At 45.1% G+C, this 16,092-nt stretch overlaps 1 protein-coding gene across 1 annotated transcript in view; it reads right to left on the reverse strand.

The window, feature by feature from the left end:
- Positions 1-949: 949 nt before the first annotated feature.
- LOC135388777 (zwei Ig domain protein zig-8-like) overlaps positions 950-16,092 on the reverse strand; it is a 228,419-nt gene continuing 213,276 nt past the window's right edge. Inside the window, exons 3-5 of the mRNA XM_064618568.1 lie at positions 14,224-14,385; positions 11,380-11,736; positions 950-6,656 (exon numbers count right to left, since the gene is read on the reverse strand). Coding sequence (XP_064474638.1) covers positions 6,537-6,656; positions 11,380-11,736; positions 14,224-14,385 — 639 coding nt within the window. The 3' untranslated portion in view covers positions 950-6,536. The remainder of the gene's footprint in view (positions 6,657-11,379; positions 11,737-14,223; positions 14,386-16,092) is intronic.

Here is a 16,092-nt window from a genome sequence, read left to right on the forward strand (position 1 = left end):
GTAGGGAGTGCTGCCCGTGTTGTCCTTATTCGCTCGTGTGTATCTGAATCGTGCACACCCAAGTTGTGAATGTGATCCTAACACCAGCATCTGCTTTTTCATTGAGTTAAAGAATGGCAATTGATGACAAGGCACCCAGTGCCTCGCCATCACCTTTTCCTGACCTGCCATTCCGCCATAAGCTACCCTAAGGTGTCGTCCGAGATATGCAACTGGTCGTTGGTTGGCCGTTCAGTGTTGTGTTCGTCCTGCTATGTTTCACTGCCCCAGCTACTGCCACGTTACTTTCGTGTTCAGCACATCTGTTGATGATGATGATAATTCAGGTTTTTATGGCGCACGGACAACTAGGGTCATAGTGCGCCAAAGCTATGGTGAAAAGACAATGGGGATGGTTGGTGACAATGTAAAAGCAGCAAGATTAAACTAAAAGCATAGTTTTAGAAATGTTTAGATAGTAAAACAAGATACATGAGCAGCTCTGTGCTTATTCGAACAAATATATTCTCTTTAATGTGCAGTCCAGTTAGGGCTGCTTATGGACGATGCGAGGACACAGCTTGCCTTCAGCCCATCCTTGTTTCGTGATCTAGGAATGTATCCTGGAGTTAGATACATGAATATTGTTCTGTGTCCAGACCCATATTTATCGATCCTTCGTAGTGCATGAAGAAGGTAGCGTCTCCTTGAGACTCAGGAGTGGGGATGATGCCGAGGACGACAAGGAACAGAAAACAACGGAGCTGTCTCTGTTTCGTGTCGTTCTCACCTTCATGCCAGTCTTCAGTCTCAGGGAGACGATACCTTCCTCACGCAAAGACCAGTTCGCTTGCTTACGAGTCATGCGTTCAACATCGTACTACGATAAGTATGATCATCTCTAGGATCGTGTGCTCTGAAGCCGTTAATGCTGCAAAACGTGCTTTAACAAATGTCAACATCGCCAGGCCACTGGCACAGATATGCAACTTTATTCCATGCATCAGCATGATCGAGTCTATGTACACATCTTTATACACAAAAGAGATGAACAATCCACATGTTTACATACAGCAGATCTCCGTCAGCAAACATGTACACGGTGGCAGAATTTGCCACTTCAAACGGGAACGGCCTTCGAGTCTCGACAACAGAGAACAAACAACGTCCACACATCCCAAATGTTAGGCGGGATATTCCTCAGGCATTCTACACACACAGCCGAAAGTCGTGAAGTGCATACATAATGACAGTGTCTGACGTCATTCCTACAAGAGAATGTACTCGTGTAGTTTTTATAGCAAGTCTAATTCCGCTCAACTTCCTTACAGAAGGAAGGAAGCACTTCCTCTCGTGGCGGAGTGCATCTAACGCTCAGCCCTCTTTGAACTACTAGAAGCAGTTATGTACAGGTCATTGTCGATTTCTTTAGAGTAGGTCAACTTGAAGAGCCTAAAGTGGTTGACAAAACATACGACGAAATATGGAGAAAGGGTACAGCGATTAAATGTGTACGACCGTCGCAACTCCGCAAAACCTTCTGACGGATCTGAGGCAATCAGAGTCCTTTCTTTGTACGACAAGGAATGGACGCGTCTGACACGAGCGGATTCCTTTCTTCTTGTCCACAACTTGTTACACGCAGAAAGCTAGGGCATGTTCGAAAGCACCAGAACAAAAGAGAATGGAAAAACGCCCCGGAGAGAAAAAAAGAGAAAATTTTCGGATTGATGCTGGGGTGGGGGGTATGTTTGTTGTGAGGAATAACGAAGGGAAACGTTATCCAAACATGAGTCGGCTTGCTGTTTCATTAACAAGAAAGAAAACAGCCTGATGCGTAACCATAATTCTCAGTGTTCCCTAACTGGTCGCTGTTTGGGGAGCCATCATACCATGCAAAGGTGCCATTGATGCGCGTTCAACTCTCTTCTTCTCCTTGTTTCTCCATTCAATTCAATGTTCAATTTCTCCTTGTTTTTTTTTCTTACAAACAAACAAACAAACTCTCTTCTTCTCCTTTTTTTTTTGTGTGTGTGTGTGGGGGGGGGGCTATAGTCGTGAGCATACCTGGGTAGTAATGTCATTACTGTAGTGAATTACTTTTCCTGGTAATTTGTAATGTAATGCATTACTTTTTACATTGTTATTTGTAATGTAATTTAATTACACTTGGCAGTAATTTTAATGACATTACTCATTACTTTTTACACAAGAATCGAGTGTGTGTTCTGTGTTTGCACTTGGCAGAGTGTTGGGGTCCGACGAGTTAAAAGAATTTCAACGCCCACTATGAACGGTGACACACTCAATCGGCACGGAGAGCCTCAGTTCCCTTCGACGAGCCAGTTGCCTTAGTTAGGGCACCCACAAACAAACGTTCTTCAGGTCAACGGTTTGTAGCCTTGGAGAATCATTGTTTGCGGGTCCCTTCCTCCAGACAATCTTCCTGTTGTCGTGATACTTTGTGGCACCTTCGTCTCTACATTGTGAAACGATACGTCATACGTGGCACACTAGCCTGACATGTAGAAGAGACAAATAGAAGAGCACTAGCTAATTGTTGTTGCATTATCAGCATACATTTCCCCGAATTTCGGGGAAGGCAAGCTTCGTCAACTTTTGTGTTTTTGTCCATCGTGGCCTTCCACAAAACTCGGGAACATGTATGCCAATAACGGCAAAGTAATGACTTTGTAATGTCATTACTTTTCGTAGTATTTGTAATGTAGTTTCATTTCATTTCAGTTGCAGTAATGAGTAATGTAATTTAATTAAATTCTAACTGGAGTAATGAGTAATGTAATTTAATTACATTTTAGAAGTAATTAACCCAGGTACGGTCATGACGATGCCCACTCGTGTGCGGCCAACAACAGCAAGCTATTTCGGCACCCCCTCCCCCCGCCATTGATGCTGTATTTCATATGTGTCCTACCGTCGAGACACCATTAAAGGGCCTGACAATGAAAGGACTTTCTGCCCCGAATCTAGAAAACAAACGCGATGACACCGGAGCGTGCAAACCAGAGAATGTGTGCCATAACAAAGTAGGCAGGAGGGCTTACAACAAAATAACACATCTATGACCCTTCACAACACGTTCGAATCTCAAAATAAGAAATGCATACAAATAAGGTGTAGCACGTGGACGGCAAAATGTTCACGCAGATACCATCGAAGGAGTGTGTGTCATATACTTCATGCCTGCTTTAATTTTCGCAGCATTTGAATAAGAGATGCACGTTCGCAACGTCGATGCCTTCTTGGCCTTCCCTCGCTCCTGACGCTTCACTCTCAGGTCCTCCTATCAGCTCATGGAGCTCCTCACACCTAACTGAGTGGAGGTATTTGAGGGTATATCCAACTTCATCACATGCAATACTCCTTGTGGTTCTTGTGACATTCTCTTCCAACGAATGTATAGGCATCTTGTTGCCGATAAGTAGGATCCGAGATGTCGTCCTGAGTTCTTCGTACGCGGCATATTAAGTAGCTTTTCTTGAGCAATCCCAGTGCTATGACCAGGCCAGAGGATTGATGACATCAGACATTTTCTTTCCTAGACAATCGTTCAGTACAATTTTGTGCAGTTGCTGAATATTTGATTGAGCACAACGGTGAGCAAAGTGCGCACGCAGCGACAATTTAAGACATAAGTTTCAATTAACTCTATTGTTTAACTCTATTATTAATTAACTCTAACGTTTCGCGCGGCTGTCCCTGATAGCTGTAACCATAAGATGTACCTCAGAGAGCCTTCAGTGTACTCTCCCGACCGTAGGAACATCAGGACGAGCAACAGACCCTTAAGGGAACCTAACATGATGAAAACAGCGCTAAAAGACACAGGACGAAGATGTAGACAGCATAGGACAGATGTGTTTCAGCGATGTTTTCGTCATGTTAGACATTTAGCAACTTGGCCAATTGTTTCACTATCATGCCTTAAGGGAACCATCAAACAGTCCTCTTACATTTCTAACACTTTTTCTGGGTCAGAAACTAAGACAAGAGGTCTGTGTCCTTGTAACATCAGGAGCAATCACATTATTGTCACTCATCCATAGTCAAGAGCACAATCCTTAGAAAGGACAGTTAAACGAAGTGCAAAGTCAATACGCAGGGTGACTAGGGGTAAAGTTGTTGCCGCGCTTCCTGCAACGGTTACTTACCTTTCGATCGTCAAATTGCACAACTGTGGTCCTGTTCAACCTAAAAACGGCAAGCTTAAGCCCTGTTTTGCTTCTTCCAATTGGCTTCAATAGGTGTCCGCATCGCACTACGTTGTGCAACAAGGGGTGCACCGACACGAGGACTATAGGCGGTGTCTGCTGGAGCTGCAACGTAATTTCTCCGGCGGAGTGATCTGTTAGGCATGCCGTGCTACATTTCGTATCGCTTTTAGGTTATAGTTTCCTGTTATAAGTTGAGCAGTGGGGTGCGATAAACTGTGCAAACCGAGTCTAACATCTGAGCTGCGCCTATTATGCATAACACAGCTCGAAAACCATCGGGAATGTGTTCGCCCGGATGCGTTTTCGCTAGACTTCTTAGAGGCGCATCAACTCTTCGCCGTCTGCTCACCAGGGCTGTCAACACTGGATACTTTTCGCGAAAATGGTTGCTTTCTTGTCCTTGTGGATTCTAAATATTTTGATTGGCTCCTTGACTAATCCCTGGAGACTTTTACTTGATTTAACTGGATTTTACTGGATCACATTGGATTTTACTGGATTTAAACGAGAATCGGCAGGGAATGTCTGTGTCGTCCCTACTTGTGGCATGCCTAGACCAATTCTCGTTCGTTTATGAGAAACAGAATGAGAATTGACCCTTCGTGCTCACTTTTGCAAGCCATGTCCAGTGCTAGGCCACTGGGTGCTACACCTTCGCCCTCTGGTTTTTCTGAAAACTCTTTCAACACAAAAAGTTGAGCTCGATGAGAAAGTAGTCAGAAAGAATCATCCCTGTCCACTAAAATTGTTTCTTTTGCAGCCAACAACGCCACTAGTCAGTGCCTGGCAAGTAGATGCTTTGACATAATCCTGTAATTCCGTGTGTGCATTGTGCTGTATTCAGGCGTGTCCATTTTGGGGTATCATCTGCCAGTACTTTGTACTTGTACTTGCCCTCGTTTCGTGTAATGTTTTCAAAGTGGAACGCTGCGTTCGTGGTATGGTGGCTACTTTGGACGCAGCTACGTCTTACATAGGAATACTTTTGGCAACTTTTCGTCACTGAGACGGCTATATATTTCACGTCATCTTGTCCCACGGTGAGTTGGCTCACATCTCCATTTTTCTCTCCTAGCATAATCACCATTATAACGAAAAAGAAACTGGGCGCACGTTTCGTGACCTGCTCCTGAATCGGCAAAAAATATGTCAACCATTACAAACGCGGTTATCACTCTGCTATTCCTAAGGTGACAAAGCAGAAGTCCTGCCCAATGCTTGTAATTTATTCCGGGGTAATAGTGTCCACTTGTTATGCGGTGACATGAGTGCGACCGGTTTGTTGAGTGATAACTGAGTGCACTTCAAGGGACAAAGATAAAACATTTACACATCTCTATTAGCAGCAGCACAGCGCAACACTATCGGGAATTCGGATGAGTTTCGCTTTCTTTCCATCGTTAGTCAAGAAAGCCGATGATCACCATCAAAACATGCCTCCCACTAAAATAAAAGCAGAGTTGGAGACGCCGCTTATGTTCGCCTCTCTCTCGTGCAAAACTCACTATGGATATTCGTCTATGTATAGTTCAATGTAGAAAGACACCGCTCAACGTAAAACAGAAGGCGCGTCATTTTTTGCAAATATTGACTCCCGCAAGGCACATAATCGTTGCAGGAAGCACGTTGAGGAGCTTGTTTTTGCAAAAAGCAAAAATAGCTTTCAGTTATGAAAAAATATGGAACACGTTTGATCTCAAGAAACTTAAATAATGTTTAACTTCAAAATACTCTTGATCACATAGTCGTACAGAACGCAGAAAGTATTCAGCGTATGAAATTTCTTATCTTTACGCGTGGTCTGCGCAACGTCCTAAACACTGAAATTATATTCGACACACCTTGACAAATTCAACCATATGTTTATGAGACCTTGCGCCATTCCACCTGTACGAGACGAAAATAATTATAGCTGATATATTTTGCCTTTGAAAGCTTGCACCGAAACTGCCGAACTTCGACATGCTGCGCCATATGTCGTGAATTCTAGGCACTGTTAGTTCTTACTCCATGTGAGCATTCCATCGACTGATAAACACGCAGTTAAACTGCACACCTCATGCTTTCTTAACACGTAAGCATTGCACTTCACTGTGGAATAGCACGTAGACGTGAGAGAAACCCCGTGCTATCCTCAAATGCAAGTACGTTTGGCACTATTCGCAGTAGATACTGGCACCGATGTCGTGCAGCACCGATTCCAGCATTGCCTCCAGTTCGGCTGGCCTCTGGGACGGCGGTAGGTGAGCACTTAAGTTTCCCGGCACGGGAGCCGCAGTGTCAGTGTGGCTGTTCACTGGCAGGGCTTTCGCTGACCTGGTATCACCTCTTGAGCTGGCTCAAAGCCACGAGCGCGAGTAGGCCGATACAGCAGCAAGCGGATGACAGAGCAGCAGCTCCAGATAATGAAGCTGTTGTTCCTCGCTGTATAGCAGCTGGCTTCTCACCTGAAACAATGCATAACTGTGAGACTTCTGTCATGCACATCGCTTTCGAGGGTATCCACTTTCTTCAGGCGCGCACAGATATGCAGGAAGCTGTGATATGGTGTGGCTAGGCTCAAGAAAACATATCTGTATATCGGTTTTCGATCATTATGCTGATAATGGATCAGCACCTGTCATAAAGATGATGCGTGGGTATTGTAAGTGCACCGTGTAACATACCGAGTGATCCGCAAACAAAAGAGCTGTAGAGATGACGGCATTCCTCTACAGCTCTTTCGTTTACTAATAGGACCTAGTTGGAAACAGCTCCCCAGCTGCCTCTAGTGTAGGGCCCTGTAGCAACACATTGCAAAGGACGAAGGGGTCCCGCACCACCGTGCGTCACATGGCGCGAGCCTAGTTGTTTTCAAAAGGAATGGCCTGCCTTGAGCGTTCTGTCAGTCTGGGTTCTGCGAGCCCTTAATAAACATCGTTCCTCGATTACGATGGTCTATTCTATCTGATCCGCGAACGAAAAGATAGTGGTGCGTATATTAGTTGAAAGGCGGCTTCGCCTTTTTCAACTAATATACGCACCACTGTTTAGACCGTTAACAACATGCAGAATTCATAACCAGAACATCGGAAACTTTGATAAGTCACTGCGCTCCACACTTTCTCGCACGTTGTGGCTGTGGTAGGTGCTGAAGCGAGTCACGCGACCACAAAAAGGAACCTTGCAGGAGTGACGTACGGGACTAGCAGGGAAGTTCAAATCTTCCATGGTTGCATGGAAGCTTAAAGGATGGTGCCACAAGCAGCAAGGGCCATAATGGCGTCAAGCGGACATGTTTTCTCTCACGAAGTAAGTTAAGAAACTGAATGATAGATAGACTGTAGTAAACATTTCAGTAATTTTGTTGACTGCTAACTCTGTTGCCGACACAAAATCCGATCATCAACACCACAGAATATCCCGTGGATGTACGATTAATGCCCTAACGCGCGTGGTGGGATTCCTACGTCCGATGCATGGTCTTCTGACATCCAATGCGGATGAAGATACAATATACGTATAACGTCCAGCACGGATATCCATGGGAATGCCAAATCTAGTTCGTATGTGCCGCGCAGGTGTGCAGGCTCTGTCGACCGCGAGGGAACTGCCTTAAACAAATATACAAGGCTTTTTTTTTTTTTACCGAACTTAACGAAATTTAAGTTCAGCTGGAGTGATTGCCTCAGATCGCGCTCACACAGAAATGTCTGTAGATTTGGAAAATACCTGCGAAAATAGCAGAATAGTAGCTGTGCTGGAACACCACATGTCCGGTAAAATTCAGTCACCAAAGCAACGAAAGAATTCGAAAGCGGAAATAATTTCTACCTGTCGCGTGAGACTGTTTAATGTAAGTATTCCGCCAGCAAGTGGTGTTAGATGAAACCACAAAATTAAGTAGACATATTCGAACTATTCTCTTATTTCGAGAGGTGTATCTGCTCTCGTAAATTAATTTTCCTTGTTATTCATATTCTCTGCGGACCTGTTCTAACCGCCATTGGCTATGTTTTGGCTGGCCAGCTGACTGGCTGGTTGTTGGAGTAAGTGGAGCGGGTGCTGAGGTGTCACAAGTGTGTTTTATGAGTGGTGATTGGTAGAACTACCGACATTCCCCATTTGATCCCCCTTCAGGACGCACATTCCCCGGGGCGTCAGTCGTGACGTTGCCCACCTATGTGGGGCCGACAACGGCGAGCCCTTTCAGCATCACCACCACCGCCATCGCTCCCCCTTCTGTAGTAGTTAGGACATCTGCGGGATTCAACGACCCGTGCTGTTAGTACATTGTCCGAATTTCATGTCGCTTTGGTCTGCTGTGTTCTGCATGAGATAGTTACTCAATCTGTAAATTGGGTTTTGTTGTTGTAGCTTCGTTTAATGAACTGTTCATTTTAACACAATGTTAGATCAATTTGACATTGACGTCCCAAACAGTCTAACGTTGTCACTTCAGCAGGACCGTGGTGCAAAGGCAGAAGTGGGATATTCTGCATGAAGAACAAGCATCATATCGCTGGATGAGTCGCGCGGGTGTGCACAAGCTATTACATATGTATAGCAAGTCGATATTCAATATGATGTTCAATATGAGCTTTGTTCGTTGCCCAAAGTCGAGCAGCCGTGCACCGTGAATGAATTCACGCAGTGTTCCCATAAATCATCTAAGCAATTTTTTTGTATTGCGTGTTGCTACTGCTGCATGTTTTGTATAGCGTGTTGTGCACTGCACACATCAATCTACAGTATTGTAACTCTCATTCCGCCTTGTACCTGCGTGAATACTTTGTTCCTTAATAAATATTTTCTACTTTACCCCATACTGATGTTGTCGTTTATTTCCAAATTCCATATAATGCCCCAAAACAGATCATACAGCAACATCCATAAAACATCCCATCATCGTCTCCTCATTGTCCCTGCAGATATCCGTCGAACATCTCTCCTCCTCCTTGTTTCTCTCCTTGTTTCTCTCACTTGGACCATTGGCCGTAGATATTACGGATGACACGCATTATCCATAGGATATCAGAATATCCGGTTTCGGACATACCACAGATATCCATAGGGCGGTCTTTTGTTGTTGGGTTTGGAGTTCACACTGCACAGTTCAGGACTGGGCTTTACCAGTTTAATATCCCTTTAACGCAAGTGTCATTCATTTCGTTTATTGGAGCTGTGCAGTGTGCACCCCAAACGGTTTTTTGTGTGCAATAACTAGGTTACGGCACATTTGCCGGCAACAGAGTTATCAGTCACTTGCGAGTAAAATTACGATTTTTTGACAGTGTACGAACACACGCAACGGATATCGAAAACACAAAATGTACGACAGAAAGATGTTTCAACTTGCTCCCACCGACTTGCTTGACACTTATTAACACATAGTAGTTGTTCTTTGAGAACAGAATGTGACAGCGAATATACAAAGTTGTTCCTGTTAAATTTTTCTGGTGAACATATAAAAATACTTAGGCTTCGCCCCCCCCCCCCCCCCCAGATGCCCAGGCATGGCGACTTGCCTGGCGCACTGGTATGGTGTAGCAAGGTCACAGCTTAACTACGTTCGTCTGCTTCAGTCAGAGCCGTAGCGAGGCAAGTTTGCGTCCAGAGCAGGGTAAATCTGAAGCTCCCACCCCCCTCCCACTGCCGTCAGAAGCCATGTAAACAAAGAAATGAAAACGCTTATTTGCGCTGCCGAGATCGTAAATTCAAATACTCTTCGTTCCCGCTGTATCCTGTCCAGCCAACCAGCAAGGGCCTGCCGTTCCTGCGCCCGGGGCGGCTGCCCCTCTCGCGCCCCCGTCGCTACCCCTCCCCCCGGCTCTCGCTTCAGTAGTAGGTCACAAAGAAGGACACTCTGTAAAGAGAGGCGCTTGATTCACAGCGAAGCTCGATACGAACGAGAAATAGGGGGATATGTTTATTAAAAAGAAAGGAAGGAAAGGAAATAGGGAATAGGGGCATATATTTATTAGACCAAAGACAAAAAAGTGGGAAAGGTCAGCCAAGCGAGACGTTGGCTTGCTATTCCGCAAAGAAAAAAGAAAAAGAAATGAAAGAAGAAGGGAATAAATAAAAAGAAAAGAAACGACTTTGGAAATAAAGGATAAACTAACAAACGGTGAAAGACGGATGAGATAGATTAAGGACAAAGATGGCAGATAAAAATGACTAACAAACGATGAAAGAAGGATTGATGGAGAAGAAAAGGATGGCTTACAGAAGAAAATTACGTTAAAAGAAAAGCATGAGGTTAATGCGTTGAGGGTGAGAGTGCGGCACTGAAGAATGAGATTGCACGACTGGAGTTCACAGGCTGCTCATAAGACCTGAATCGCTCAAGAAAGGGAATAAGTAATAGTGTGGTCTGATAAAGTCATCATGACGAAGTAAATGTTCGTGCAACGTACGGACATTTGAACGAACATGGGAGTGCTGCCATGTATCACATGCCCAAGGATAGAAAGACGGACCTAGTAGAAAATGTCTTGGTGACAGCTTCACGCTAATAGAACTTCTGGTTCTACGGCTTTTCAGTAACGAGCAGAGTTTCCGTATATATTTCTATATGTATGACAAACAGCGTTCGTAGTGAATGTGATACAAATAACATAGTGGACAGTAGCAATCATAACGTTATGTGTATATTGCCGACAAAGTTTGCAGACAGGAGTTCCACATTTTTCTTTGCGTCTCTATGACTGCTAATCGAAACTTTCCTTAGATGACATGGCTACCAGCCTACCAGCTATAACTCTGAGAGTGAAACTTTCAACAATCCCTCCATTTTGGAAGGGGCATGTATTATGTACGCCATCGCCACGCTCTCTGCTATACGACAGACGAATACAAATTTATCTGACGAAGAAATATTGGAACCAAATTATCCTGCTTTTTTAAAATAAATGAACCCACCTATCCATACGATGCTGAGAAACGTCTTCACTCTGAATCGGCACAATCAAGTTCTTTATGGATCCGGATTACGGCACATGCGACCCGAAAGTTCTGGAATAATCCGCGCGATTTCTAGTCGAGTTTGGTTGAATCCAGAACATGGCTGATCATGCTTCATCTTTGATCCTGGCGTGGTTTCAGCATTCTCAACGCGTGCCGGTGTCGTAAATCTTACAATAACACCCCCTGTTTAGTGCTAACATTGCGCGTATTCCATGACCTCACCATTGAGCACAAAGACGGCGACAGTAACGCTGTCCGCGTTAGACGGTCCACAGGTGTAGTTCCCCGAGTCGGCGGGCACCGCGTCTTGGATGATGAGGCGAGAGATGGCGGCGTTACGACCCGCACGACGAACCATCGTCTCACTCTTCGCCGTATCATCGTAGTTTATCATGCGGTTGTTGTGGAACCAGAAGACGAACACCGGCGGCTCTGGGCTCTGCGTGATGACGCAGGTCAGGTTGATGGTGGAACCCGTCTTGAGGAAGAGCTGACCAACACCATTTTCCACCTCAGCCCGGGCTTCCAAGATGCGTAGATGAACGAATAGGCTCATCTTGGGATCCGTGCTCACCTGCAACGAACTGATGCCTCAAACACTCGGAAAGGAAACACAGAAAGGTCACTCAAGAGCACGTCATCACGTCATCGAACGAAGACGGATTTCTTTTCAAGGATTACAAGCGTGTCATTTCTACTGCAAGACACATGCTCCAATTGTGGATTCTTTCAATGAGAACATCTCCATGGTAGTTGGTCAAATCATCTTGTTCAAATGCCGTATGGAAAATATAGATTCCATCCCACCTCCCGCACGATGCCCTCTCCACCGGGCATGACTCAACCACCTCCTTGTACTTGACCTACTGACGGCCGCCAGGTGGCGGGACCCACCGATTGTGACGTCATTGTACCATTGTATCCAAGTGTCATTTGTCATTCTTCAGTCCTGAAGAAGGCGGAGCTTCCGCCGCAGCGTTGACTTCCCCCTTAACTTTCCACTACTAAAAATAACTCCCCTTTTTAGTACTTCCTACATCTTCCTTGTCTGTCTCAGATTTTGTTAGTACCTCTATATATTATATATATATATATATATGAAAAGCAGAACCTTGTTTCGGTGGTCATTGTGATCATTTATTTCTCACTTTTACCACACGTGAGTTCGTGAGGCGTGCCAGAGAAGGCAGCGCGGAGGGAGAACTCGCCCTGAAATACCGAGAGGGGGAAGGAGCACAGTGCCGCCTCATGCGTCGAAGATGAGCTTTAACTTGCGGAAACAAAACAAAAACAAATATATCGGGTGACTCTATCGGAACTGGCCTTATCTTAGGTTGCATTTTCTGTTTCCTTTTAATCTTTTTCCAGGACGCGACAGGCGATAGTGTGCTCTTTCTCCCTCTCACATTGGGGGTGAAAGAAAGACGCGTCTTCTAAGAAGCGCAATGAACAAAATAAAGAAAAAAATGGCGTTCCTTCACGAATTTTTTGCGGGCGATCTATCGAACGGATTTTTGTTCTGAAAACGGCTACGGTATCAGGTGACCGAAAGGAACAGATGTTCTCATTGGGACAACTTTGTAGCTTTTATAATTAAAAAGTTAATTAATGAAAGTTAATTAGGACATTGCCTTTGGACTTTGCTAATGCCCTGCTAGGGAGTGCCCTTTAGCATATGCTATATTGCAATTGATTTCATCTTGGAAAAAGTGTTATATATATTTTTTTTAAATCTGTTCACACTTAGCGTGGACACCCTGTATATATATCTATGTAACTGAAAAGAGCGTTTGCGAAAAAGAGGCACACAAAATCCATCTTCTTTTCTTTTATATTATATGTAGACGCATATTAAGTTTCTTATTTTGTCTTGCATCCCTTGCGCCCCCTCGTACAAAATTTTAGAATTGAGTTGCAAGACATACTGATGGATCAAAACGTTTCCCAATAAAAATTGGTTATATAATTTTGGAGATACACAAGCGCAAGAAACGGTAACATGGGAAAGCTTCGGTTCACCACGACATATCCTCTATTTTTTATCCACAAAACCTATTGGACCAGAATTGCAAGCTTCACCAGCAATTACGTTATGAGCTTTAAATACGAGGGTGATTCACTAAATAACATTACAACTTTAAAATTCTGGACGCTGCCTCACACTTAACATTCTAGCTGCGGGTGGTAGTGCATGTCTTCTACTCTGTATACGTTGTGGTTAGCGACCTCCGCGTATGGCACGTGCAAGCACGTCAGAGCTAATTGAAAATGGCTGCCCCGCTTCAGGTTTGCATCTCGACGGTGGCGTCTGCGGCCCGTGGTGCAGGAGCTCTTTGTGTCGTCCCCGCCCCAACATGCGACTCTTTCCTGGGTCTCTGTCTTTTCTGTGGCGACTTTTCCGCAGGTGGTCACCGCGGAGGAAAACCGGAGAGCCTGTATGCGCCGCGCTGTGGGGTGCAGCTTTCGGTTCTACAGCTCAATGCACACATGAGACCCAGAGCTGTGTAAAACATCCTGGAACCCGTTAACACTTTCAGGTCATGCCGTCGCAAGCTCTACCGTATCAATCAACGAAGCCTTTGACTGAGTTAAGGCGGAGATTTGGGCAAGTTGGTACATAACTACGTAAAAACAGCGCAGAAACGGGACACGAAGAAGACGGGAAACGTGCACACTGTGTGTGCACTTGTTTCTTGTTCGTGTCACGTCTCTGCGCTGTTTTTATGTAGAAGCCTTGACTTTGCTGGTAATTTGACCGTTTCAGGAAAAGGGTTTATGGCATTTCATTCGCATGCGGCACCTGAGATAACACTTTTGCGCAACACCTGCATGGGAATTTCGCGCCCTGAACTTGTGAAGGCTGAAGGCTTCACAAATTCAGGGGTTCTGCAGTAACCCCTTTAACCCCCCTACCGTCACCCCTGTACATAATAATAATGAAAATCAACGATGTCGGTGGGACCACCGTGACTGATCTGACGCGAAACCAGCCGCCCCAATTGGTTCGGATGGCTATAGTGCATTAATCCCCTAATGCCCCTTGCCTCACTATCCTCAATACCTGACACTCGTAGAGGCCTTGGTCGCTGAGTTGTGCATAACGTATCTGCAGCGCCCAGTCGTTGGAGCGGTCCAAGTGGATGGGCTGAAAACGAGGGTCTCCGATATACGTATCCAGCCCAACCGTCAACACGTGCAGGTCCCTGCGACGGATCCATGTCACCTGCAACCCATAGAACGGTATGAGCAACGTGCTGACACATACACCGATCACACTTGACAATATGCACACACGAGCACATTTCGTATCGCTATGCAAATGTAAAATATAGGAATGAAAACAAATTCGTGCCAACGTAAAGACACTACATAGGATGAACTGTAATAACCAACTTGTTGAAGTACCTTACGTGTCATATGTTCCGCTATAATCATTGTCATGGTCTTCGGAGGCAGATTTAAAACAAAAGAAGAGACTACAGCCATACAGTAAGTATGGGCCGTGCAAATAATGGCTATAACTCTTTATGCGCGTGATCTCCACTTCGACTCCAACAACTGCACTCTCCTCTGTATGTGTGACCTCCCCCTCAGAAGCACGTGGAAAAATAATTCTAGGCGTGGTCTTAAATATGAACGAAAAAGAATACACAGAGAGGGAACACTTCATTTATCCTATGTCACATTTTTGTTTCAGATGCACACACAAGGACTTTACGGCCCCCTATATCGGAAGAGTGGCTGACAGGAGACCCCGTCAAACCACACAAACTTTCAAGACTCAGTTAGGCAAAGAAATTGTAGTTTGCTTATTACTTGATACTCCCTTTCTTTTTTAGTGACGTACCTACAAGCCCTTACCTAACTCATTCCGAGGTCACCGTTCTACCAACGCATGCAGAAAGCAGTGGTAAGCTATAACCAGCAAAAGTGTTATTTAGGACCAACGCGCGTACACAACTAAAGAGACATCACCCATCGACTGCAGCAGCCAGAAACTCGGGCCCCAGTGCGTCAGAACAGATCAAGCATGTGTGACATGCTTCATCTGGACCTGCATGATGTACTGGAGCCCCATAGTATCGATGTATGCAGTGTAGTAAGTAGTAGACTTAGTAAGTAGTGCAGTTAGGTGCACGCCCGTTCTAGGGCACTTTGGTGCCAGCTCAGAAGAACCCCTCCATCTGAACCTGTCACCGTCCCTGCTGGTAAAAGGTGCTGGTAAACATGACTTGTGCGTCCGTAGTCACCGTAAAGGGAATCTGCGCAAGCAACTCTGTAATTCTCATGTTGACCCTTACTGTACGTTGTGTTGGGTTTCTCCGCCGTATAACCTGCTGTTGTTCAACATGTGCCGGACTACATACCCGCACTTACCGATTCAACCAACGGCGCGGACTTTTCCTCATCTACTAATTTTGCTAGTTGACTTGGTGAACAACTGTGCCCATTGACAGCCCTTACGGGTGCTGTCGACAGCGCAAACTACGTAGCTCATGGAGAAGAACCACACCTTTGGAAAAGTCGTTGCAAGAGCAACCCCTTTCTTACTCCGTTCTATCCACTTTTCCCCTTCTTGGGATAAAAATGAAAGTAATTGCGAATATATTTACGCGTAAGCTGAGACAACCGCTTCTGGTGCCTTCACTGCGTTGCAAGTGACATCAAGTGTTCTTGGAACATTGAGTGCACGCAGTTCTTACGCTATGTTAAGGGGACAGCGCACACGTGCATCGATGATAGCTTGTCATATTTTCGTACCTTAAGAAGCTGACTTATAGGATATTTACTGCATGGCGCGCGTCTGCATAACTACAGGTAAATGATCCCACTAAAAATAAAGAAAAGAACAGTTCGCAAAGGAAGCCTATCCGTAAGATAAGCAAAAACTAAGTGGCAAGAGCACTGCGCCATATTGTTACGAAAAGTC

This window comes from Ornithodoros turicata, chromosome 3 (assembly GCF_037126465.1).
Source record: "Ornithodoros turicata isolate Travis chromosome 3, ASM3712646v1, whole genome shotgun sequence".
Taxonomy (NCBI): domain Eukaryota; kingdom Metazoa; phylum Arthropoda; class Arachnida; order Ixodida; family Argasidae; genus Ornithodoros; species Ornithodoros turicata.